The following is a 23,251-nucleotide window of genomic DNA, read 5'->3' as shown; positions in this document are numbered from 1 at the left end:
CGACAGTACTGAATAAATACCCTTCAAACAGTCTATTTTTGCAGCATAAAACCAAGTTTTGCGACACTAACATATTCAATGTTTTTGCTTACTTTTCCATGTAACATAATATGAAAGTAATAAAATCCAAGCAAGCTATTTGAAAAATTAATCTATTACTATTTTAAGATGGCATTTTTCGGTTGCCGAACAAAACACAGCAAGAAAAGCAAAATAATACTTACAATTTTAGAACGACTTTTTTTCCTCTCTAGTGCTGATTAATCACTCTGACAATAGATAAGTCACTACGTACTTTTAAAAACCTTCAAATACCACGAAGATACAATCAATATATGTCGCTAACTGACTAAAAATCAGTGATAAAGTTTTGAGATTATTTTTCGTGCTATATTTCAGCGGCAGCCACTTTTTTCCCCTTTCTCCTAATTGCCAGAATAACAAAAATATTGTTGGTTCAGAAATTTGGAAATTTGTTGAATCCTATATATTTTAATTAATTATTGGACCAATAAATGCCTGAATCAATGTAGATATTAAAATACGAAAAATTTAATGTTTAAATGCTAATCTCTATAGCTTTCAAGACACATTAACGTTAAATCAATATGGAACTGGTAAACACTATAAAACTATTAATTACCCTACAAATCTGACAACACTGCTGGTGCTTTATAGGCAAAATGCAAAACAAGAATGTGTATGCGATGGAGTTGTCAATTAATTTACAAAGGACCTAGCTCGATACCTGACTATACCAATAATTGAAACAGGCGAAACGTCCAAACCTAAACAATGGCTTTAAACGCAAAATTATCGATAATCAAAACATACCCACGCAACCTAATACCACCATCTTATAGAGTGAACTTCCTCTATCAAATGTCATTGATAGTTTGCGTGGATATGTTTTAATTTTCGAGAATGTTGCGTTTAAAGTCATTGCTTACGATTGGTTGTTCAGCCTATTTCAATTGTTGGTCGAGAATCTATACTGGATTGGAACAATGAGTGAAGTTCTGGTATGGTAATGTATAATTATAGTTTCATCCATTCGCATGCTATTTACTCTGCATTGAGCGTGACATCACATTTGCTGTTCCAGCCGGTAAAGGAAAAAAGCAACGACTTTGTCATTGCCTGACCTAGCATATATCACATTGACTGTTAAACGTCAAAACCTTCGGTGACAAATTGTGTGTATACGAAGAAGGAAAGTTCGCGTGCGGTTTTTGTGTGTGGAAATAGTGGTCCATGTTCAATGCCATGTCGTCCGAAGACACTACCCCGTTGGATCTGTCCATTCGAAGACCGGAGCATCGGAACGGTAAGTAGCATAGCATAGCCATGCCATGTCGTCCGAAGACACTACCCCGTTGGATCTGTCCATTCGAAGACCGGAGCATCGGAACGGTAAGTAGCATAGCATAGCACGAGGAACGGAAACCAGAGGCAACATTGCGCATCTCGAAACGAAAAACTTTTTCATACAAGCGTTCGTACAAAAAGTCTTTCGTTTCGAGATTAGTAATGTGACCCCAGCACTTTTATTTTTGGTAAGCTTAAGTAATGGTTCGCATTTATGCGGCTAGTCATGCATAGAAGAGTTAACGTTTATTTATTGACATCAAATCACATCTAAATACCATCTCAGATCATTTTTTTTCACTTGCAGATATAGCTTACGGGTCGAATATTATTCTCCAACCAAGAAATACCAAACAACCAACAATACTTGCAAGACAGAAGATAAAAGCATATAAAGAATCTAAAATGGAGAATTCTGTTGCCAATGTTCAAAAAGGTGCAATGTCCACCAACTATGCCTCGAAGTACTTCGGAGTTCCACGAACAACATTGCAGTATCGGCTTAGCGCCAAATGTAAAAATAAGGGTACTACTGGCCCATACACGGTATTCACAGCAGCAGAAGCACGTGACATTGTGTTATGGCTGAAGACAATGGAACGAAAAGGGTTTCCAGTTACTTGCACTGCTTTAGTTTACAAGATTTTGACGTATTTAAAGGCAAATCCAAGGAAAACTCCATTCAAGAACAATGTACCCTCAGCTGGCGATCAGGACACCAGAATCGGTGACGTTGGCTAGCGAGTAAGTTTCGGAAAAAAAATATTCGTAATTGGTTTCGAACAGTTCAGGATTACCTGATCGATCACGGGTTAATTGACATACTGAGTGATCCTTCAAGAATACTGAACGGAGATGAATCAGGGTTCTGTTTGAATCCCGTTTCAGCAAAAGTCATCGCTACATATGGGGCGAAAAACGTCCCTTTCGTTGAAACAGGTAGTAGCAAACAAAATGTTCACATTCTGCGCTGACGGCAGCGTCGTTCCGCCAGACGTCATTTTTTCCCAAAAACGATTGGGGACTCGGAAATTCTGAAAACGGGTGGATGGATACTAAAAATTTCGTTCTTTACGTCACCAAGATTCTGTATCCCTTTCTGGTGAAGAAAGGATCAAAGTTTCCTGTTATTTACTTTGTGGATGGCCAAAAATTACATACGGCCCTAGAAGCAGCAGATGCCTGTAAACGGCTTGGCATAATTTTGATTGCTCTCTTCCCCAATGCTACCAGAATCTTGCAGCCAGCAGACGTTGGAGTTTTCAAACCTTTCAAAACCAGATGGTACCAAATAGTAGAAGCTTGGAAATTGCATAACAAGTCCGTGGCAGTAACGTTGATAAACCTTGGACCACTGTTGAAAAATGCTATGGATACAGCATTTAGCACTAATACTATCGTTAGTGCATTCGCTACATGTGGCTTGTTTCCGCTTAATCCGAACGCTGTCGATTATACAAAATGTATCACTCAATCCTATGAGGACAATTATGACGCTCCAACCTTGACAGTAAGCAACCTGAATGATGCTGAGGATCCTCATGAAACAGAATTCGTGGTTCCGTATCACCTAGTCGACGAATCTCTGAAAATGCTGGGGCCTGAAAAAATACAATTGTATAAGAAGGAAACATCGGAGAACCTTTCCCAAGAAGACAGAGTACTAGCGTTTATCTGCAAGAATATCCTTTGTCATCAAAGCAATAAATCATTCATTCCGAATATTGATGCAACTACTGGGCATTTTGCTGACATGCCGATGTTTATAGGTAATAAATAATGTATTAAACTATTTCATTACTGACGATAATTTGATTGGTTTTTGATAACTAAATGTGTTCAGTTGTCATTTCAGATGAAAATCCAACAGAAAATCTTTTACACAATGAACTTCCTCATAACAGTTCATGGCCCAAAGACACGGAACCAGACAAAAGTAGCATCCTGGAGTCAGAGATTCTCGAAGTTGAAGACCATGATACTTTCTTGAGCAGTACGGCTGCTAACCATACGAAAACACCAGAAACCTTTTGCAGCCCCTCAGCTGAAAATCCAAATTTGGTGGATTTTCTGGACACCCCAGATGATTTGAAAAGAAGTTCAAGGCACAGAAACTATAATCAACATTCGTATAAAGCGGCGCCGGTGGTGTAGTGGTAGCGTGATTACCTCTCACCCCAGCAGGCCTGGGTTCAATCCCAGTCGGCGCCGTAAAGTAAGGAAGTAAAGCCGTTGGTCCCCGGTTCATGAGTTGATGGGTCGATAGGTAGGGTCCAGGTGTGTGGGAGCTGCCTTCCTGGCGTCGGTAGCATTGGTGCTCAGCACGGAAAACAAGATCGACGGAAAACAAATCAAAGAAAAAAAAAAAAACATTCGTATAAAATTTTGACAGCCAAAGAAAGGTTGCCAGAAATAAGACTGAAAGAAAATCACCGGAATGAAGCTGCCAGATTAAAACTGGAGAAAGTTGAACGAAGGAATATTCAGAAAATCAAATTTGAAGAGGAAAAAGCTGCAAAAAGAGAATTAAAATTGAAGCAAAAAGCGGACAAAGAAGAAGCAATACAGATTAAAGCATTGAAAAAGAAAGTAAAAGCGGAAATCAAGGAAAGAAAACAGAAAGACATGGAAGCGCAAAAGAAAAATTTAAACAAGGAAACGTGCATTTAAAGTTTTAATTTAGTTTCCTCACATTGTTAAATTTATCATTGTTCATGTATTTTAATAAATTACTTTTTCACTTTTTATGTATACAAGCGAAGAAAATCAAATTGCAAATCATTTATTATTATTTATAACCACATGACTTTATCCCCGGAAAAAATAAAACAAAATATTCAATAAAATTTCTTAGGATCAAGCCCAGTTTTTAAACCGGTTTGAGCTCAAGCAATTTTTAAATCAAACAAAAAATAAGCACAACCATGTGAAAACCTAACAAAAGTGCTAATCCCCGATGGATTGTAAGCTGTTTTATCAAAATCGATCCAGATATTATGAAATGAGACCAAATCATTTTTGTTAAGGGGAAAGCTTGATTACGCATGGGTTAAAATGTGAATAAATAAATAAAATTTGTCCATGAAACACATATTTAAACAGGTATGTACATACAGTATCTCAAGCCTTCACTCATTTATTTACATACGAGTTAAATTCAAACCAAATATGATTGCAAAATCATTTCTTGGAAAACGGAACTTATACAATATGAAATTTGAGTTGTTGAGTGTAAGCTTTAAATTATTTGTTAACATATTGTTGATCATTAACAATAAATTCATAGATATTTAAGAATCCTCTTTAATACCCGAATTTAATACCCGAAAAAAATAACCATAATAAACAACGAATGTCCAATTATTTTTATTGTTGAATTTCCAGTACATTAACAATTATTGTGAAATAGTTGAACTGAAGAAAAACTAAATTCTATTATAAATGATCAATACTCAAAAAATGATAATAAAATTTCTAAAAACCTTGATTTTCATTGTTGTGAACCATGAATGTCGTTGTGATTACATGGTAATCGACACAACTGTCCAATGTTTTGACAGAAAATATCATGGTTACAATGACAATTAAAATCAAAACATGTCACATGGAAAATACAATTTAATTATTTAAAAACACTATCTCTGTAAACATTATTCGTTCAAACCAACCACTTGCCGATATTTTCTTAATTTTTTTTCCGCTGGATTTTAAATTTAAACGAAATAGCTAATCGAAATAGGTGAATAAGTTCGGTTGTTTGATTTATATATTGAATTATATGTGAACCTAAAAACAATATTACATTCTAAAATTCGATTTGCATTTCTGCACTTTTCAACATTGGCCCTTTGCTAACATAAAACAAACTAAGTGACGTGTATGGTCACCGGCCGCAACAAATCTGAAATGACACTAACACATGTAGACATTTTTATTTTTATTTTCGGTTGACGAAGTAAGCATTTTTGTTGCCGATAGAAGAAATTGCATTGACGATAATAGAAATAGTGCCTCGCAACTTTACATCGAAAATTCCAACATTTGTGACAAAACATTAAGATTCTTAGTAAGACATGCGAAAAAGAAACAGCAAGCAAACACATCTACAGTAATTTTGTATGTTTTTCTTGTATTATGGCGTATATAGTTTCATTTTTAGTTGGACAACTGCTGAGATTGCCGAGAATATGTAAAATCCCCTATTTATTTACTTATTTATTTATTTATTTGTTTATTTATTTATTTTTTTTTCCATTCCAGAAGCACTCTCAATTCTCAAAAAAATCTCATTTTTTTTCTGAATTTTATAAAATTGACCGGAATTTATCGGAGCTTACGCATACAAATCTTCGAACTTCCCTGAATGTCTGAAATTTCTTAAAGTTCTCAAAGTTATGAAGTTATTGGAAGTGCCGTTAATATCTCTGAAATTCCCTAAAGCTCTCTAGTTTAACTTCTTTGAAGTTCTTGGAAGTTCTTTAAAATGTCAATTTTCATCAAGTTATCTCCACATATCTTTATCAAATAATTTTGACGTTCCTAAAGTTTTCTGGATATCCCTGATTTTTTTTTACAAGTTCCTGCAGTTTCCTGAAGCTTTTGGAACCACTTTAAAATCCTAAAGTTTTCCTGAAGTTCACAAAAATGCTGCGGAACTTTCCTTTTGTTCACGCAGTTTGCCTACGAAACTTTCCTAATGATGTTCCTGGAATTGTTCAGAAATTAATGGAACTGCCCAGAAGATCTTTAAATTTCCCTTTAAGATACGTGTTCTGTGTAGTTTTCTTAATGTTTTTAAGTACTTTTCCTGAAGTTTTTTTTGCTATCCTTAAATTTGCGGAACTTCTTGATGGTTTCCTCTATTTTACTTAAATAAATGAAACTGCCATAAAGTTTAAGTTCTCACAGTTTTCCTGATATTTATGAAACTGCCCTGACATTTTCAGAACTTACCCGAAGTTCACGTAACTTACTCATAGGTCTTTAAGCTTAAATTTTCCTGGATGTAATGGAGCTGTCCTGAAGCTCTTGATCTTCACTGAAGTAAATTTTCCTGAAATCTATGAGATTGCCCTGGAGCTGTCGAAACTTACTTTTAAAGATCTTCCCCACATTTCTATCAATCAGAACTTCTTAAGGGTTTCATATTTTTTTACGTAATCAGATGGGCATCCGAAAATGCTTTTATACATTTTGGTGCGCAACTTTTATAAGATGAGCATACAAAGATCGATATTTCGATCATTTTTACGAATTGACCACTTAATGGATGTTTCGGATCTCCCTGAGGACAGTTTCGTGACCACCATTGTGCGCATGCTGGTCCCAGATTCAAATTCATTCATGTAGCATCACAACAAGTGATTTAAAAAAAAGCTGGGCTATTCGGATCTTCCGGAGGACCATTTCTTGAGTACCTGGGTCTGTAGTTGGGTCTTAACCTTCAATCTTCAGTCTTCGTGGTAAGGTATATCAATATTTTCGAAAACGAATCTCTGTGATCAATTTCAGTTCGAAGTTCGACGATAAGTTTAGCAACCATCGGTGCGAAAGCCCGAATAGCAACGCATTGGTGCGGGTGCTCTTAGGCAGCCGAATCCCACGAAACACAACACATCACTTATGATCGAGTTCATGCTACCGTATGCGTGATAATGTTTGCACCATTAAACACTTTTAAAACATACAAAATATCTGAATCATCGATGGAATTTGCCGCAATTACGCTTCCGGAATGCTCGACAGGTTCTGATAATATTGTCCGGATCCATATCTCCCAGCCGTGGGTCAGCGGTCTTCATATCGCGCCACACTGACTAATCCAAGGGGTAAGTATCGGGGCTAGATGACAGCCACATATCTTTCGGTCAGAACGGCAGATGTTCCTTCAGCCGATTTTGCGTGCGGTTCGAGGTGTGGAATGGTACCTCGTTTTCCTGAAATATCACATTTGGCTCCGGTTTATATTGCTCAGTAATCCACGGTAGGACATACTAAGAATGCCAAAATACACCACCGTATTCACTTTATCCCCTTCAGGAATGAACACCGAGTCCATGCTTTTACCATCCGATGCCACCAACCCAAATAACATAACACTAGCTGGATGCTTTGTCAAATACACATTTTCGTTCTCATCGGTCAAAACCACGTCTTTCGCCGCCAGGGAGCGATTCGGGAATTCGACACAGGATCTACATGCTCTCGTATGTGAACAGGATCACAGGATTCTTTCGCTTGAGAAAGTTTGAAATCTTCTGGTAGCGCTCAAACAGCAGCTCCTGGATGCGGTCAGTTATCAAATGAGTTTTCCTTCGTACCCGTGACCCTTCTCACCTCTACCTTTGCCCCTTTGCCAATTTTTTCATGGAACGCACGGGATTCGTCCAAATCTTCCTCTTGCTACTGTGATATGAGTTATAGCACACATAGTGTGTTTGATCTAATTTCCGTCCTACTTAGCACAACCCCCACTTTACCTCTCTTTATAGAACGGGTTTGAACTAAAAATTGAATATTTCTATCAAAGATATCTTCTAAATTTATTCACCTTTCCATACGTACCGTTGGATTTGATAAAGAGTCACAAATTGTTGAGATATTATTTAAATCTTATACTGCTTCTTGATTCTAAATTCGCCCTTCTTCTTCTTCTTCTTCATCGCATTACAAGCTTATGGCATATCGCATATTAGCTTATTGCGTGCTCTCAACTTAGTGTTCTAGATGCACTTCCACAGTTATTAATTGAGAGCTTTCGATGCCTGTACCATTTTTGCATTGGTATAATTGTGTGGCAAGTCCAATCATACTTCTATGCCCAGGGAAGTCAAGAAATTTTCCAACAAGAAAAATTCCTAGACCGAACCGGGAATCGAACCCAGCCACCTCCAGCATGGTCTTGCTTTGTAGCTGCGCCTTTACCGACTGAGCTAAGGGAGGCCCTACGAGTTTCAATTCCGTCCTAACGCATTGAAACGCCATTCGATTTTCTACGTCCTACGGAAAAAGGGGATTCGATAGGAGCGCTTCTTTTGTTTTGAGAACAATGAGCGTAAGTATTCATACAATGCACTCCAATAGGGTTTATGTTGTAGCTAATGAACTAAAGCATCGGAACAACCCTATTATTGATTTGTTCACGGTGAAATCATTGATATTGTTGATCTTTTCTGATCGATAGATCGAAAATGGGCAATTGCGACGAAGTAGCGCTCTACCCTACATGCAATAAAATACAAAATTGTGTACACACTGGTCAAATGGGTGCCATATATGTATGATGGTGCAAACATTATCACGCATATGGTATACTCCAATTTCTTTTTAAGACACACAGATAAAAATTCTGAATTTTAATTGTGATGTAAACATTCATTCACGTAAACTTGTATTTCATTTCACGCAACCGAGCAACTTGTAAACAATGTTGTTTACAAAGATGGGCTTTTGTATACAATATTTGCTACATTGCATAAAATGTGTCCGAACTTTACATGATATATAATGTAAACGTATATGATATGTGACGCTCCATTTATGTGCATCAACAGAAATTTACACTACTTTTTCGAACTGTGCATGCAAGATGGGTACAGTATTTTGAAAGCCACCTTATGAGTCCACATCGTGCTCTCTTGCCGTTCCGATCTATTTTTTTACTGAAGGAAGTGTTACTGCTACCTAAAGCTACAGCAAATTTAAACAACACTTCTCAGTACTCAATATTACCTGTACATTTACTGCCTTGTTCAACTCTTATTCCTCTTCGATCCTTGTTTGGACATCCCCGAGCAGGATTACGGATATCGATCCTTCGGATTCTTATAGTTTGCTTGGTAGTCGATTTTGAGAAACTTTCTTCTACCGCCATGGCGCCTAAACGCAAAAGAAAAGGGCAATCTCTTGATCCTCTGATGAAATTCATATGAGCAATCAATTTGAATTTTATCACGGATGATCACGGATCATCCAAGCAAAATTCCACTAAACATTCCCGGCTTAGTGTCAAAAAGGAAAAGGTCCCCCCTATTGTGATAACCACTTCCGATTGTCATGCTCTTCGCACGGATCTTTAGAACTCCGTTAAATTAAAGTTTTCACTTCAAATTGGCCGTCGGGGTGAATGTCGTGTATTTGCTGAAGCCTTTGACGGTTTGAAACGTCTTCTCAAGTATCTTACTGAGAAGCAACATACATTTTTCACTTACGACACCAAAACTGAACGTCTGTTCAAGGTTGTCATGAAAGAACTGCCCAGTGCTGAATCCCTGGATCAGATCAAAAATGAATTGACAAAATTAATTGGAGTTGAACGGGCGATTTTCTCACGGATTTAAAATGATTTTTATTTATTTCCCTTCAAGCCTAGTGAACTGAACAAAACTTAAGGAAGACTGGTGGAAATTTCCAACTCTTAACCCAGTGTTGTAAGTGCCAGGGATGAGGTCACGCAACAAAAAAAATGCTACATACCAGATAAATGCATGAATTGTGGTGATTCCTCTCACACAAGGGATGAATGTCCTGCGAAGGAAGACCATAAGAAATTTAAATGTTCAAATTGTGGTGATAACCACAAATCCAATTTTTAGGAATGTATGGCTCGCAAGGCGATGCTAAAATCTCGTTCTAAGCGACATGTAGGACACGCTCCACGTTCCTGACCATTTACTTATTCCTCTGCTGTAAACACCGATCAGAGAGGAAAAAAAAATCTACATTCATAAATACCTAGAGACGTTGCGATACTACTGATATGAGTAAATTATTGATTTTTTTTTTCTTCCGATACCGAACTATTTTGTAACGATACTTTGCATTTGATACTTTACTGACAGGGTAGAGAACTACTTCGGCCTAATCGCCTATTTTGGGCCTATCGAGCAGAAAACTTCAAATAAATCCATGATTTCAGAGTAAACAAGTCAATTATGCGTTTGGTACGATACTTTAGTTAATAAGCTACCGAACGAAGTCAATGAGAACGCGTGATATGAAGGTTTGCACCCATTATTCCCAAAAACAAAAGAAGCGCTCCGATCGAATCAATTTTTATCTTCATCCGATAGGCCGAAGTGAATTCATTGGCGTTCCAATGGCGTTTCAATGCGTTAGGCCGGGTTAAGAATTCGTAGGCCGGGTTTGGCGTCAAGAATCACTGTTAGACTTTTGACAATATCTCAACAATTGGTTTCTCTTTATCAAATCTTACGGTACATACGGAAAGGTAATTATATTTGGGAGCCATCAGTAATAATAAGATTCTGTTTGGTGCTAAACTGCGCTAGATTAAGAAAGACTAAGTGTGGGTTGTGCTTAATAGGCTGGAAATGGGGTTGTTAACCATATCAATACTTTTATCGTATCGCATACGAAAACAAGTGACGTGATTTTAGTGAATGCATTTGTTCATGCATCAAATCTGTTGCACTGGGTTTAACAAGATTTATGCAAATGAACACACTTCTGACAAATTACACGGAGATGAAAAATTACCCAGAATTAAGTACTTTTCACTCAATTCCAGGATTCAGCCCACTAACCTAAATTAGAGTTAATCAAATATAGTAGTTTCCATTTAACACCAGTAAAAACATAAGCTACTCTTAAGTATATTCTACCCAAAATTAAGTTTAATTCACGTAAATTTGAAAATATGAAATTTACTCAACAGTAGCTTCTTGGGCTGAACTTTATCGTTGGGTCGAATCTCTCGTTCCTTTTTTGACAACAATAACGAGTGCAAGTGAGAGGCGCAACTCAAAATTAAGTAAAAAGAAATCAAATTTTGGATAGTATTTTTTCTCCGTGTATGCTGGCAACATCATAACGGTTTGGTCGATATCTATAGTTCTAGATAAACATTTCAAAAGGTCCTATCTGCATTGATCGATTCTCTTCATCAACTTTCTCTTTCGTTAATAACGCAGCTGCAAAACCTTTCCCTGTTGTATTTGATGTTTTGGACGTTAGATAAAAATCTTCGTTTCCAAACTATGCGGTAAAATTAGTGCAAAATCTGTTTGCATAGCAGTGGTTATCAAAAGATAAAGTCAATGAAGAGAATCGATCTACGCAGATAGGACCATTTTAAACGTTCATCGAGAGTTGTCTCTGTCTAGTAAGCGTAAAAGGAGCAGCGCAACGCCTCCCTTAACTCAGTCGGTAAAGACGCAGCTACAAAGCAAAATTATGCTGGAGGTGGTTGGGTTCGATTCCCGGTCCAGTCTAGAAATTTTCCGGATTGGAAATTACAATGATGATAATAAAAAATAAAAATCGACGCCAATGCCTTCTTCGGCGAGAATCTAAATTTTCAAGCAGCTCATAGTTCAGACAATTTGAGTTCATGACCTACGAGCCTAATGATGATTAATACATGGGTCATTCCAGCTCAAGTGGGTACAGAATTTAAAAAAAATTATGGTCGATGTCACCGATTTGAGCCAAACATGGCAAAAACGCTTATTTTGGCATTCTGAAAAAAAACGCATTTTTTTATTTTACTCAAAAGTTCCTGCATCCTTTTCGGCTACAACCCTGGATTTTCGAGATTTTTTAAAATTTCATCTTTCAGAAGAGATAACTCGACAACTAAATAAGCTATTCGTGATCTTAGAACACTAATTTGAAGGTTTTTTTATGTAAATTCTCATTAGTGTACCCACATTTTGTTTTTGTAATATTAACTACATTAAGCAGACTAATTACCGGCAGGTATCCAAATTGTCCATAAATTACCTATTTTCACCATGGGCGGGATTTTTAGTTTCGTAAAATTTTGGGCTCAAATTTTCACCACACTTTGGAAAACTCTTCTACTTGATGTGATTCCAAGGGCAAATGATTTAGACAAACAATTTTTGAGATATGACCAGATGAGTGAGTTTGAGTTTTAAGCTTTTCTGGTGGAAAATCAATGTTATTTAATATTTTTTTCTTCAATTCCTTCACGCCGATCGTGAAGGAATTCAAGAAAAAATAAAAAAAAATTGAAAAACATTAATTTTCTACCAGAAAAGCACAGATTAAGAAAAGGTTTGGACAAATTAAGCAGTCTTCTCCAGCAACTGCCACAATTTTAGATCCCAGATTAAAGACCCTTCACTACCAAGATCTTGCTGCTTGCGATCAGGCGATGGTCAAAATAAGAGCACTTTGTCAGATGATTTCTGCGATGAGCGGATGTTTTCGATACTGGTGCGATTCAGAAAAAAGCTGATGAGTATAATTTTTGGCGACACCACAAGATTCTCGTCTTCGATAAACCAAGGAAACCAGTATATGCCTGGTGATGAGTTGGTGTTGTATGTGGCGATCACTAAATTTGAACCCGCTGGAGGCATGGGAGGACATGAAATCAGTTTTCCAGCGCTATATCAGCAGGCTAGAATGCACATTGTCACCATGGCAACTTTTGTTCCATGCAAAACACTTTTTTCAAAGGCAGGGTTTATAATTATTGAGGCCAGAAACCGATTGAAACATTTCTCAAATTATTCTGAACGTTTCCAAAGTGATTCCAAACTTCCAAATCTAATGTAATTCAGTACAGATTATCTCGTTTTTGGGAAACAAAACTACAGTGCACTCTCCACAACTCGATATTGAAGGAACCATCGAGTTATAGAATGTCCCTCTCTCTTCACAAAAAAAGAATTTTACTCGGTTTTTCTTTTCAGCCGTGAATGCACCATTGCTCTGACATCATCATCATCATCATCATGAAGATCAATGGGAGCGGTGGTAGGGAGCTTAGGAATCTCTCGTTGGATGTCAATGTCGAAATGGATGATTTTTCAATTAATCTCATAGTTGCTCGGAGGAAAATTGACCCGATTGCATCCTGGGACTCCTGGGTCGCAATGTGGGATGGTTGCCGTATAACAAAATGTTGGTAGACTGTGTACTGGCAAACTGAAGCCGTTGTGTCACGAGTGATTGGTGATGAAAAGTGGACGCAGGCCTTGTTTTCTCTGTTGAGATCCCTCTAGTTGAAGCAGCTAGAATGTGTTTTGTGGTTGATGGGGATTTACGCTGCTGTGAGGAACGAAAGGCGAGAGTGCTGTTTTTAACACCTGTTGAATATACAGTGGCAGCATATCTATGGGAGCTCTTAGAAATCTTCGAGATTAACGTGATGTCATTGATTTCTTTACAACGTATCGGGTGAGATAATTGCTTTACTTTTATTCCATTATTATATGAAACATTAAATGTTGTGGACAGGACGATCCACCATGGCACCCTATTGACGCGAAATGGATGGGGAGAGTGGAAATGAAACTCCCTGTCTTTAACTTTTCGTGAAAAGAGGGTGGGCTCTTCTCCCCACTCATTGGGACATCCTCCTGTTGGATAACCTGTTTTTTACCGGTTGTATGATCCTGTAGTTGGAAGGAAATTCTCATTTATTCCGTGGATGCAAGTTGCTCACGGATTCACCCAAATCGTTGAATACAATTAGAAGCTTCGGCTTAACTCAGCTGCTATATGGACGAAAGCAGTGCAAAGCGGCTGCTTTTCAACTTCGCCAGCTTCACGGCGAATCTTCTGCGAGGACACCGGTGTGAAGAACACAACGTTGACCAGATGGTCGTTCACCAGCATTTCGTCGTTGGATAGTGAACGGACCTTTGGGACACCCTTTGGGAGGTTGCCTTCCGTTTTTTTTTTTTCGGAATACTACTGTCCATGACGTTGATTTCCTGTGTCAAACGGTCCTGTTGGTGCATTTGTACTGATATGCATTATATAGGGCTGGTAAAATGTATAGTATGCGTTATTTTTTTTGTAATAGGGATCAAGCAATTGAGGCCAATTGATTTTTTTTGCAAAAGCGCCGCTTTGAAACGATTAAGGCTTTTTTTCATTTCATGGCGTCGTTTTGAATGATTGAGGCAGATTTAGCAGTTTATTTATTTTATTTTTTGCGGTGGAATCGTTTTGAAACGATTTGACCAGATTTTGTGTTTTCTGTAATGGTTTCGTTTTGAAACGATTAAGGCAGGCTTGGTTGTTTTTTTTCTCGCAGTCACGTCGTCTTGAGACGAATAACGAAGATTTAGTGTCGTTTATAAACGAATCAACCAGATCTAGTAGATCCCATTATTTTTTTTTTATTGCGGTGCGTGAGGACTACGGTTATTCTAAACCGATTGATATTAGCGTGGCTTCTTTATGATAGAAAACCAAATGAGCTAATAGAAGATTCCGTATGGCTTAGTTAAATCTGGCAGGATCACCAATGTGCGACTTACCTTGTGAAGAGTCAGAAAGTGAGAGGAGAGTTGCCCGTGTGTGTTTATGAAGCGTTGCCATAGAAACCTCTGTTTACCAGGCTGCACACACGGCTTGCTGACTCATTAAACGTCAAGTTAAGATCTGCTTACACTAGCGCTAATATATGCCACACGAGTTTAATCACACGACTCACCGTTGACTGTACGATTCCGAGTTGTTTTCCGATGTCCCGATGAGAGAGTTGAGGATTTTCCAGGTGCTTGCGTAAAATCAATTCGCAATGTTGCTTTTCAGGTGACGCCATTTTTTCCAACTTTCGAAAAACTGACAGCGATAAAAATACAGTGCAAACAATACACTCTAAACTACTTCCACGCAATTTTTCAAGAGAAAATACGCAATGGTTAATTTTGTACAGCGTTTTTTTCCGTGATGTAATTTGATATGGGACACCCTGTAATCCGTAGTTATATATGTTTCCGACCATATGACCTCAACAATCAATAACAGGCTAGAAGAGCTAGTCGGGTGAGTTTATGTTTAATAGAGCTACTGCAGCGGTAATATCATCTAATTTCTATTTAAATGGGTAAATTTTACCCTGTTATCAAATGTCAAAATCTGAAAAAAAAAACCTTTACCCATTTTCTGTCGCAGTTGCGTTTACCCAGATTTGGGTAAATACATGTTTACCCATTTTAGGGTAGGTTCAGTTTTGACTGAGCTGGGTGGATTCTACCTACATTTACCAAAAACAGTATTACACATCGACCTCAACCCTTCTGCTATCTATTGACGCATGAAAACAACCATTATTTATTTCTAAATTTCGCCTACTCCTTGGGTGCAGAAAGATACAACCACACTGCCAGCTGAATCCATCCACATCACCGCTTATTTTCCATCTCGATCCATTGTACCAAAAATTTGCCTTTGGTGCAAAGTAAAAGGGGAAGGACGATTCCATAAAAAAAAGGTGCCATCACACGCAATTTCAGTGACAACGATCGGAGCCCTCTGATGAAGGTGTGGAGATGGTTGTGGGCGGATTACTGAAGGTGTTGTTCCTTGCAATTTCCACATGAAAAAAAAAACCTGATGAAGGCATGGGAAACGTTATCAACATTCAATCCTCCCGAAAACCCAACTGACGACGGAGAGGGGCCAGGCTGCGTGTATTCGATCCGAGTATAGTCGTAAACAATTTGGATTCTGGGTTGTTAGCTGTAATTGCTTTTTCGCTTATCCCATCCCGATTATCTGCAACAAAGGCACAAACGAACACAACGAGCGAGACTGCGGAATCACTGATAACGCGCGTGAGTGTCAGCCCCTGTCCTTTTCTTTTTTTGTTCAGGTGATTTGTGGCGAAACTCCATTGCAGCTATGGCCCCATAAGAAGACCTTTATGGTGCGCTACACTTTAGTGTTTTCAAGTCCCGTTCAAGACATCCTAACCGACACACACACACACACACCTAGAGAATGTAACGAGGGATCCCCACCGAAATTGGCTTAAATTTGATTACTGATGCGAGTTAAGCCATTAAATTGATATTTGACGCAATTTTCTTCGTATCAGTCACTCGATTTCAATTTGTGCCGAGAAATGGGAAGCTCTTCAGACTCAGTTGTTTCCTATTCATGGTTTCCATTCTCGGAGCGTACTCGCATCGACACTGCGCCATTGAATTTAACCGGAAAGCGATATTAGATTAGATATTTTGACATAATGAAGAATTGCTACCGATGCTCCCTTTTGGTTTTGGGTTTTGGAAAGTTACTGGCAGAAGCACGTGCTAGATTTAAAGGCAAATGAATAAAAGCTTCGTACGAAGTCCATCCAATTTGTAACAGGATGCAAAAAAAGCCCCAAATGAAAAAAAAATCCATTGGGGGTGTTGTTTTTCAAGAATTGTTTTCGAATCGGAAATTTTCTAAATTCCTATGAAACTTGATTTTCACAGCCAGTCAAATCACGATAAAATAGCCAGAATTGATTCCCCACAATCTTGTACGATTTATTACAAAATCACATATCGTTTCAAGACACCGAACAATTCCACTTCCCAATTGTAAGCCATAAAAGAAACCCTTGCTGCCATTCCCGATTAGATCAACTCGTCACTCTTTCGCGAGCATCAATTTGTGTTCGCTCGGAATCGCATTATCGCAAAATCCATTTGGGATCGAATTTATTTCCCATTCTTTGTTGTCGTCCCCACCGAAAGGAAAAAAAGAAAAAGGAATGGTCTCTCCCTTCCCATCCATCCCATCGATCGGTTCAGTTAGCTTTCTAATGTCATCTCTTGGCTCTCGCTCGCAGAGAGCATCATCGGAGCACCGAGTAGGTACAACTTGTTTCGAATAAAAATAAGTTTTATTTTACAACCCAGCCCGAAGGAACCAAGCAACGAGTAGGTATTCCACCAAGTCATGTTTCAACTATAAAATAAGACCCCCCTTGCTGATGCTGGTAGTAGTGGGAAAGGTTTTTGGGGGGAAAAAAATTGCAAATAAAATAAAAGCCATGGCTCCCGTCAGTCACTAGTCTCCGGTTCTGCACTGATGGGTGGAAATAAAAGCATCAAACTCGATACGTTTTGGCACCCGATATGGGAGGCCAAGAAACCAGAAGTGTGCTTTTCCCTTAGAGGAGGGTTTGAATCGGGCGTGCTTCAGCCCTTTTTTGTTAAAAGAATTTATAATCACAAGTAACCAAAAGTTCCGCATTCACCGATAAAACTCACTTCCAAGATCCATAAAGTTCGAATAAAATTCTGACAGAACTTTCAAGTTCCATAAAGTTCAAATAAAGTTCCGACAGAACTTTCTTCCCAAGCAACCAAAAGTTACGCATTCAACAATAAAACCCACTTTCAAGTTCCATAAAGTTCCGATGCGTACTCCTAGCAACTTGAAGTTCAAAAAAGCATCCCGAAGCACTTCTTAGGAACTTCAGGCAAGGCGGAAAACATGGCCACAACAAAGTTCCGGACAAGTTCCCAGCGGAACTTCTTAGCAACTTTAAAGTATCTTAAAAGTTCCCTGCGAAACTTCTTAGAAACTTGAAAGTTTCTTAAAAAGTTCGCCATAGCCCACTTGAAGTAAATCTTTATTAGTTACAAAATTTAATGTACGTAAAATTAAAATGATCAGTGGCTCAAATAAATCAAACTTCTTATATTTATGCAATGGATCAATATTCTATTAAAACATAACAAAAATAATTAAAGAACAATGTCCAGGATTCGAACCCATGTATTCAGCATGCGATCTACGGACAGGTAAATACCAATTTACAATTCATCAAGGTGTTGTGTTTCGTATTCAAGTTCGTCAGTTGAAAAGTCCAACAGTAGGCGGGACAACAGCTCACTTTAAAATATCTTAGATGGCGTAGCGGTTCACGCAGAAGGACTAGGTGTAAATCTTCAAACAGCTCCAAAACTACTACTTATGCTGATAAATCAAAACACGTTCATACCTACCTTTAAAAATAACTTTCATAAAGACTTGAATTAACTTTAGATTTATGAACTAACTTTCATAAGCTGCGATATAAATATTTAAATTGGTGTAGAGGACAAAATCCTTTTTTAACTTATTTTCTTAACGTTCCGTTCAAGTTTCGCCAGAAGCTGCTCTTCAATTATAGTGCCGGAACTTTCATGTTTTATAACAACTTAAAAATGAGGCTGCTTAGAATTCTATAGAGCACCTTCAACCAAGCTACTTAAGCTACAAATAGCCTTTGGTTACTTGGGATCTTGCTATAAGTTCTGGATTAATGGTTAAACTAATTCAGATCATTTTTGAGAACAACGACAAAAAATCATCGATTTCTTGTGAGCCAAATTCTTAGCTGCAACTCCTCCTGATTGACCAGATCCAGTGAAATTTACGTAAAGGACCAAATGAATTGGGCTTGGGATTAGCTATTCTCCATTGAAAAATGTGCTAAAGATCCGCTCATGAGTTTCTGGATACATTTTGTTGGTGGTTCCAGTTGCGGGGAGTAACAGATATAACGCTCTGTTTTCCGAGCGCACATCGTTTTAGAAGGTGATTGTAGGTGAATTTTGGTTCCATCAGAAATTACTAGTTCGATTTCATAGAGGCTATGCATTTCCCTCACTAACATTAGAATTCTCAGTTATAGTCAATTGAGTTCCTTGTGGTTATAGCACACGCTTGTGCGATTTCTAATACACTTTCAGCTGCGGCTATGTCAAGTCCTTGCTCCTTTAGAAAATGTTGAGCAACATTCAATTCGTAGGGGCTGAGGACGTTCATACGAGCCAACCCGAGCAGGAAAAAATAACTTATTAATACCAAATTCAGGTATGAAAATAGCATTACTAGCAACTTGTGATACTTTTCACATCATTTGCGCCAAGGTTGAACTGGAGCTTCTTGACCAACTGGGACTGTACGAGAAAAACGTGTTCTGGATGTGCGATCACTGTTCCGAGCTTTTCACTAACGGTCATTTCCGCAACATCGTCAGCCGGGACAGCGCGCAGAGCTCTTTAATACCGGAAGCTGTCGATTCGATGAAGGCGGACATTGATAAATTGAATTCGGCAGTGGCCGCCCTAGCCAAAGTAGACTCGAAACTACCATCCGCTTCGACATCGACATTGTCTTGGCCTAGATCGGATCGTCTCAACTCTAATCGTAACACCCCAAAGCGTCGTCGGACCTCGATTAACTCGAACGATAAACCGATTCTCAGCGGCACGAAACCACCCAGTGGGTATATTTATCGGCGTTTCACCCCAGTACCACGAACGAAGATATTGCGTCACTCGTTCGTGACTGTCTGGCACTGGACCCTAGTGAAACACCAATGGTGGCCAAACTGGTACCCAAAGGTAGAGATCCAACAACGCTGAACTTCGTATCAGGCTTGCTTCCACTCACTTGCTATAAAAAAATGTTTTTCGGAATTAAGAAATCATTAGATATTATAATGATATTTAGTAGTTGTAAGTCACAAGATAAGGTTGTAAACTAGGTGTTTGACACATAAAACCTGTCATTATTGCTTTCAGTGCGTCACAATCAGCGATTTTACGATTCGTGAGCGCTCACTCTGAGTGAACGCTCACGAGTCATAAATTCGCTGATTGTGACGCACTGAAAGCGAAATTGACAGGTTTGATGTGTTAAATACATACCTTCCAACCTCTTCTTGTTTCTTACAAGTACAAACTTCCATAATAGCATCCAATGATTCCATAATTCCGGAAAACATTTTTTATAGCGAAGTGAGTGGAAGTAACCCTGCTTGCTGTATCGTTCAAAATTGGCGTCAAGAAAGAACTGCGTGTCCTGGCACTTTCTTGCGACTCTTGGCCTGAGAGTATCCAGTTCCGTGAGTTCGAAAATTCACGAAGCTTGAAAATCACCCAATTGACGAATGCTGCCCCTATGGAGTGACAGCTTACACTTCGAGAAATTCAACCGAGACGCACCGTAGAAAGCCTGATGGAAGCTCCCAATCGCCCCAACCCAGTCCGGCATATCGCAGCCTCCGTTCATCACAGCCGTCTCGGTGCTGTGGTTGGTGGTGGAAAGGGAGTCTTCCACCATGCTTGCACAGGCAAGTACTGTTTTGATTCAAGCTTTTCGTTGCGTGACGAGTTTTCCCGCACTCAGGTTATCATTAGCTGTCCGGACCATGATGAAGTGAATCCTGTTGCTGCTGCACTTTGGACAAATAGACGCATCGCAGGAACGAACGATGAGTATTTTCAACCGGGACGCACCGTAGAAAGCACTTGGGAAGTCCTCGGTTCCTCTAACTCAGTCGTGCCGATGCCTGCCAGCGTACATCAATGTCGTCCCGGCCCTGAGCTTAGATGTGGATCGGGGGTCTTCCAACTTGCTATGTCAGGCAAGTACAAATATTATTCTGAACATTCGCTGCCTGATGCCGAGTTGAATTTCAGCACTCTGGATGTCACCGATCGAGGAAATGCTTCTACTCCTGTTAATTGGAACCTGGGACGCGCTGTAGAAAGCATTGTGGAAGCCCCCAATCCCTCTGACCCAGTCCTGCCATCTGCCGCCTCCGATCTTCATAGTCGTTCCGGGCCTGTGGTTGAATGGGGAGAGGGGGTCTTCCAACCTACTCACTACGGCGAGTATCCACTTGACATTGTTCATGTCCATTCGCCACCTGATATTTCCATGACTTCCAGGGAAAACGCCTTACCTCGTGCGACCACCGACCGTAGTAAACACGACGTCATTTTCTACTACCAAAACGTAGGCGGAATGAATTCTGGTGTTCTTGACTACCACCTAGCTGTATCGGACCGGTGCTACGATGTCATCGTTTTTGTCGAGACTTGGCTCCATTCTCGAACGCTTTCCATCCAGGTGTTCGGATCCGAATACGAGGTTTTCCGCTGTGACAGAAATCCGAAAAACAGTCGGAAATCTACTGGAGGTGGTGTTCTCGTGGCAGTTCGTTCCGGGTTAAAGGCGAGAGCCTTTGAAAACGTCTTGTGGAACTGTGTGGAACAAGTTTGGGTGGCCGTAGAACTGAGCGATCGCACACTGTACCTATGTGCGGTGTATATTGCGCCTGACCGGGTTCGTGACAACGAACTTATCGATACCCATTGCCGGTCCGTTTTCACCATAATGGAGAGTGCGACACCAACTGATGAGATAATCGTTCTGGGTGACTTCAATCTACCCGGTGTTTCCTGGAAACCATCTTACAGCGGCTTTCTCTATCCAGACCCTGTACACTCTGTATTTCATACAGGATCAGTTAGCCTTCTCGACTGCTATAGTACAGCAACACTATCTCAAATAAACCACGTAGTCAACGAAAACAACCGTAGCCTGGACCTCTGCTTCGTTAGCGTTCAGGACACCGCTCCTTTCATCTCCACGGCACCTTCTCCACTAGTAAAGCAAGTACATCATCACCCTCCCTTGGTTGTCACTGTTGCTGACAATCACGATCGGGTCTTTGACGACATTTCCACGACCGTGTCATACGATTTCCGGAAAGCCGATCACCGTAGTATCGTCAACGTGCTATCTAGTATAAATTGGGAGAGCATCCTCGATCCTGATAATGTTGAAACCGCTGCGCAAACATTTTCACATGTCTTGGCTTATGTCATTGACAGGCACGTTCCGAAAAGAGTTCACCGTAAAATTTCTCATCCTCCCTGGCAGACGAGTGAACTGCGTAGTTTGAAGTCGACCAAGAGAGCCACATTAAGAAAATTCACTAAGTATCGTACGCTTTCGCTGAAACGTCACTACGTTAGGCTCAATTATGAGTTCAAGCGAGTTAGCCGTCGATGCTATTCGCGATATCAACGAGGGATTCAGAGGAAACTCAAGTCGCACCCAAAGTCATTCTGGAATTACGTAAATGAGCAGCGCAAGGAATCCGGCCTACCTTCTTCAATGGTGTTGAATGGAGCAGTTGCTTCCACTCCTCAGCAGATCTGTCGCTTGTTTTCTGAGAAGTTCGCCAGTGTTTTCACGAATGAGAGATTAACTGACGAACACGTTACCCTAGCAGCTAGTAATGTTCCACTGTACGGTCAAACACTGGGTGCGATGGATGTCAACGTCGAGATGATTTCCACTGCCGCATCACAACTCAAGTCGTCCTTCAATCCAGGACCCGATGGCGTTCCATCCGTATTCCTGAAAAAGCATATCGCCAGCTTGCTGATGCCCATGCTTCACCTATTTCGATTGTCCATCTCGAGTGGTACATTTCCATCTTGTTGGAAATTCGCACATATGTTTCCTATCCACAAAAAGGGCAGCAAACGGGATGTGGACAATTATCGTGGAATTACGTCGTTGAGCGCAGTTTCGAAGTTATTCGAGTTAGTCATCATGGAGCCTCTACTCTCTCATTGTAAGCAGTATCTAAGTGGTGATCAACACGGCTTCACTTCCGGTCGTTCTATTTCCACAAATCTGCTGTGTTTGACATCGTATCTTACGGAAAGCATAGCAGAGAGGACTCAAACAGACGTCATATACACCGACTTGTCAGCTGCCTTCGATAAGCTAAACCATGCCATCGCGATTGCCAAGTTGCATAGACTTGGGGTCAGCGGCAACCTCTTGCGATGGTTTCGTTCATATCTCACTGATCGGCAACTGATGGTTGCCATTGGTGACAACCGGTCCAATATCTATCTAGCTACGTCAGGAATACCTCAAGGAAGTCACCTCGGACCTTTGATTTTCTTACTCTACTTCAATGACGTGAACTTGGTCATCGAAGGCCCACGACTATCGTATGCAGACGATCTTAAAATCTACCTACGAATCCACTCGATTGATGACTGTCACTTCCTTCAACGTCAGTTCGAAGCCTTTGCCAGCTGGTGTAATTTGAGCCGAATGGTGGTTAACCCCACTAAGTGTTCAGTGATCACTTTTACTCGGAAGAAAGAACCAATCACATTTGAATACAAACTTATCGGCACTGTAATCGACCGTGTGAACCATGTGAAAGATCTGGGTGTTATTCTAGATTCTCAACTTACGTACAAGCAGCACATCTCGTACGTTGTCGACAAGGCGTCTAGGACATTGGGATTTATCTTCAGGATAGCAAAGAATTTCTCCGATATCT

General features: G+C 39.7%; 1 protein-coding gene across 1 annotated transcript; it reads left to right on the top strand.

Moving 5' to 3' along the window:
- The first annotated feature begins 1,266 nt into the window (after positions 1-1,266).
- LOC135698439 (uncharacterized) lies at positions 1,267-3,148 on the top strand. The gene is made up of 3 exons (XM_065218418.1): positions 1,267-1,327; positions 1,805-2,095; positions 2,880-3,148. The coding sequence occupies exons 1-3, from the start codon at positions 1,267-1,269 to the stop codon at positions 3,146-3,148; spliced, it is 621 nt and encodes a 206-aa protein (XP_065074490.1).
- Positions 3,149-23,251: the final 20,103 nt, after the last annotated feature.

Source organism: Ochlerotatus camptorhynchus, unplaced genomic scaffold, assembly GCF_037179485.1.
Source record: "Ochlerotatus camptorhynchus isolate MF236.1 unplaced genomic scaffold, CSIRO-AGI_Acam_v1.1 ptg000086l, whole genome shotgun sequence".
Taxonomy (NCBI): Eukaryota; Metazoa; Arthropoda; class Insecta; order Diptera; family Culicidae; genus Ochlerotatus; species Ochlerotatus camptorhynchus.
The sequence above is the reverse complement of the archived record's forward strand: the minus strand, read 5'-3'. Positions and strand labels throughout refer to the sequence as shown.